Source organism: Benincasa hispida, chromosome 8, assembly GCF_027475165.1.
Source record: "Benincasa hispida cultivar pf3 chromosome 8, pf3_genome.v1.1, whole genome shotgun sequence".
Classification (NCBI taxonomy): Eukaryota; Viridiplantae; Streptophyta; class Magnoliopsida; order Cucurbitales; family Cucurbitaceae; genus Benincasa; species Benincasa hispida.
The window spans coordinates 25,893,980-25,898,141 of record NC_143485.1 but is presented as its reverse complement, the minus strand read 5'-3'; the positions used below and the strand labels follow the sequence as shown (position 1 = coordinate 25,898,141).

Genomic DNA, 4,162 nt, shown 5'->3' with positions numbered 1-4,162 from the left:
CATAATTCAGTTAATTAATGGTAAGGATAAGTAGGAATCAATTTGAAATAAGAAAATTTTTCTGAAAAAAACAATAAGATAAATTATATTAACCATTTATAAATGAGATTTGGACCGTTATTGGATCTTGCATTTTTAAAAAGATGTGATAATTAATATTAAAGTAATGCACTTGTTAGCAAGAGTATTCAATACGCCCACTACCAAGTATCTAAAAAGAAAGCTATGTTTTTTAACGTAAGATTGAAGGAATTAGTTGTTTTGTCGACGAAGAAGAATCTTAACTTTCTCGAAGGCTGTGAAAATCCAGCCGTTAAATTAAAGCTGTGTTGAAATTTGGCCACTCAGATTTACAAGGAAAAACACTGAAAGCCACTGTTTGTTGTGAAGAAACAAATGTCTTCCTCTACTTGGTTCATCATTCTCCAGTTCTCTTTGCTGTTAGTTTTTATCATAACTCCAACAAGATCAGGTAATTAATCATTTGTTTGATGTCCCTTTTGTTTTCTGTTTCATGTGAACAAAACTATGTTTGATAACGATAGTTTGAGTATCTATTTGAGTTCTTATTTCCATCTATTTTTTTTAGTTTTAAAGATGTTCGGAATAAGAGACTTCCTGATATTACAAAGATAGTATGATATTTTTTACTTTGGGTTTAAATCTTCACTGACTTTTTGTTTCACACCCAAAAATCGTCGAACCATTAGAGATAATTGCCCTTATAAATCCATGATCATCCCCTTATCTAGCTAATATAAGACTTTTGATCGTATTCCCAACAAAAGAAAACGTCAAGAATGTGTCTAATACTTCTTTCCGATCTTCTCTTTCTTTAATCCCTCCAAAAGATTGGACATTTTAGCTATGGATTTAGTGATCATCTCTTATTTCTTGTTTTTAAAAACTTGTTTATTTAAATCTTCGTACTCTCACATTTATCGAGAAAAAACTTGAATTATTTGTCAGATTCAACAAAAACTATTTCTTTTAGTTTATAAAATTTGACTTAGTTTTCTCTAAAGCATTAGTAAAAAGTCAATAAAAAATTAAAGAAGCTTACACACTGAACTTTTTTTAAGAAAAAAAGGAAAAATCAAGCTATGAATAAATAAGGTCTTATTTTTATTTATTCCTTTAAAAGAAAAAAACAACATTGGTTGCATACATTACTTGGAGTTTCTATCAAACTTGTTTAAAATGGAGTTTTTGTAGTGTCTAAAAAAAGTAGCGGGATGCACTTAAAAGATTGATGCAATGAAATGAAAATTAGAGTACGACAATAAACTATATTATGAAAAGAAGAAAGTTCTATTTAAAAAATGATCGATCAACAAAGAAACATAACGAAACGTTATCGAATAGTGACATCCTTTGCACAAATTTATAAGTTACGACAATGATCAATTAGTAACGATAATGATTGGGGATTGGGGATTTGGGTGTCTAGAGGCTCAATTTGATCAAGAGTGGTGCATAGCTGATGAGCAAGTTCCAGATGATGAGTTGCAAAGAGCTCTTGATTGGGCTTGTGGAAAAGGAGGAGCTGATTGTAGGAATATTCAAATGAAGCAACCTTGTTTCTACCCAAACACTGTTAGAGATCATGCTTCATATGCCTTCAACAGTTACTACCAAAAGTTCAAGCACAAGGGAGCCACTTGCTACTTCAATTCAGCTGCCATGGTCACTGCTCTTGATCCTAGTAAGTAACAACTACGTAACCCTAATCCGATCTCTTCTCTCGATGCCTCCCGTTTGATAACCATCTTCATTTAGTGATATCTTCGTTCATAAAGTTTAATTTTATTGTACACATTGAAATCTTATTTGATAACCATATTTAACTATGAGCGTTATATAGTCTTTCCTCTCGTAATTTTTTCTTGGATCAAATTTTAGTAATTTGTCACACTTCTTTTATTAATGAAGTTGTTTAGGTCTGATGCGATAATTATTGGGTTTTTGAAAATTAAACTTTAAACACTATTTTCATTTATTGGTTTTTCTTTCGTGTAGTGTTAGTTTACTTTAAAGGAGTATTTTCAAAATTCATACCAAATTTTGAAAACTAATTAAAAAAAGTACTTACTTTTCGTATTTAGAATTCGATTAAGAATTCAAATGTTTGGTTGAGAATGAGAAATATACGATGATGAAGAAATAGTGAGAAAATAAGTACAATTTTCAAAAACAAAAAATCAAAAGGTATCAAATAGATCCCTTTATTATACTTTTTCGCTAAAATATTTAATAAATATTCCCTTTTCTTGGCAGGTCATGGTTCATGCAAGTTTGAGTTTGTTCCTTGAAGAAGAAGATGTGTAATTGATTATCAAAGATGCTTCCTGATTATAATTTGAGCTCCCCAAACTTTTTGCAATTCCATTATTGATCTTGTACTTGGTTATGAAAGCATTTTTCCATTTTCAATTTTTAAGGTAGGCTCCAAAATCTTTTAGAATCTAAGGTTATTCATCAATGAACTATTGAAGTTGGTTTTTCTATTTTATGATAAAATCAATCAAAGTTGAGTTTGAGAGACTGTCATTTACAAAAATCATACTATAAACTTCAATGGTAGACAAATTAAGAGAACAATGAAAATAGTCCAATATAAGTTCTTTTTTAAAAAAGGAATAATATAGCTTTTTTTCTCTCAATGAATAATTTTGTACATCTTAAGGACTTAGGCCTCATTTACCTCTCTTCCATTGTAATGAGGGATTGATAATAAAAGATTAGTGGACCCACATCATGCATTGTCATTGAAGTTGTTTATCGGTATCTCCAATTAGTGTAAACTAGGAGCCCCACAAATTTTGATTAACCAATCTAGTACGTATCAAAGATTACACCCCAATATAACTATGATTTTGATTACTATTCCTTGATAACATTGCACCAATGAAGGAGGAATAGGGTATCAAGTCTTTTCCAACCACCAAATAAATTTATAATCTCTTAACCAAATCAAAACCATATAGTATTAGTTGATCGGATGGATTCATAGGAAGCACTATGTTTATCTTGACCAGGGAGTTGTTTGTTTATTTGCAAGATGAATGTAAATTTCATGAAAAGCAAAAATAGGTAAAGTATGTAAATTTCATGAAAAGCAAAAATAGGTAAAGTAAAGGCAAGAATTGAAACGGGGATATATGAATAAGAAAAGTCTAGCTTAGGTATTTGGATCCACTCATTTATTTAGTTGTTCATTGAACACTAAAAGTAATCATCTCATCATGCAAGTGCTTAGGGAATGAAATTTTAGAATGTGATTCCTCACACAAGACACTGATGTCACAAAAGACGTCTAGCAAAGTCAAAGACAACAACAAAAAATAACAAGGAGTAAATCAAGAATAAATGCACAGGAATTAGTAACCCAATTCGGTGATGAACCATCTACGTCTAGGGTGGTAGTGTGCCCAGAAAAAGATAGCCAACTAATATATAAAAGTCAAGTGATTAGAACATTGTACTTATCTATAAATAGTGAAGATTAGAATGGCACACGTAGAGTCCAACTTAGCTAATCACCTAGGCTCCCACTAGATGTGAGACTCCCTCTTACTCAAATTTAGGCTCCCCCTAAGTATGTGAATATTAGTAATGTAACACTTAGGCTCCCCTTAAGTGTGTGGCACTCCCTCTCACTTGAAGAAATCTCTCCTCCTTATGAACACCCTTGACCTGAGAACTTAGGTTCCCTCTAAGTCTTGAGAACTCCCTTCTTGATGAATAACATCTTAGGATCCCCCTAAGATTGAGAAATCCTTCTCGATCAGCTTTTTCTTAGGCTTTCTCTAAGACCGAATAAACCTTCGTAATATGGAAACGTTCATTGTAAGAACGATGTGAAGAATACACCATCACAAGCAAAGAACAAATCTTTCTCCTTCAATTTAGCACAAAGCAGAATGCATTCTATCAAACTCAAATAATGTTCTCATCAAATAATACAAGTGATAACCCTAGCAATAGAACTTCTTGGGCTTAACTAACACAACGGAAAGATGGAAATATCCCCACAGAAAATTGGCAATTCACCAAAAAAGAAAACATCTCGTAGAAAAACAATTATAGAATAATTTAAATAAGGAAAGAAATATTCTACAGAGTTAGAATCTTAAGTCACAACCTCTGAGACAACTTATAA

At 31.6% G+C, this 4,162-nt stretch overlaps 1 protein-coding gene across 1 annotated transcript; it reads left to right on the top strand.

Annotated features, from left to right (window-relative positions):
• Positions 1-245: 245 nt before the first annotated feature.
• LOC120083644 (PLASMODESMATA CALLOSE-BINDING PROTEIN 5-like) lies at positions 246-2,560 on the top strand. The gene is made up of 3 exons (XM_039039478.2): positions 246-472; positions 1,451-1,705; positions 2,278-2,560. Exons 1-3 carry the CDS (start codon positions 397-399, stop codon positions 2,310-2,312), a joined length of 366 nt encoding a protein of 121 aa, XP_038895406.1. The 5' UTR covers positions 246-396; the 3' UTR covers positions 2,313-2,560.
• The last annotated feature ends 1,602 nt before the right edge of the window (positions 2,561-4,162 follow it).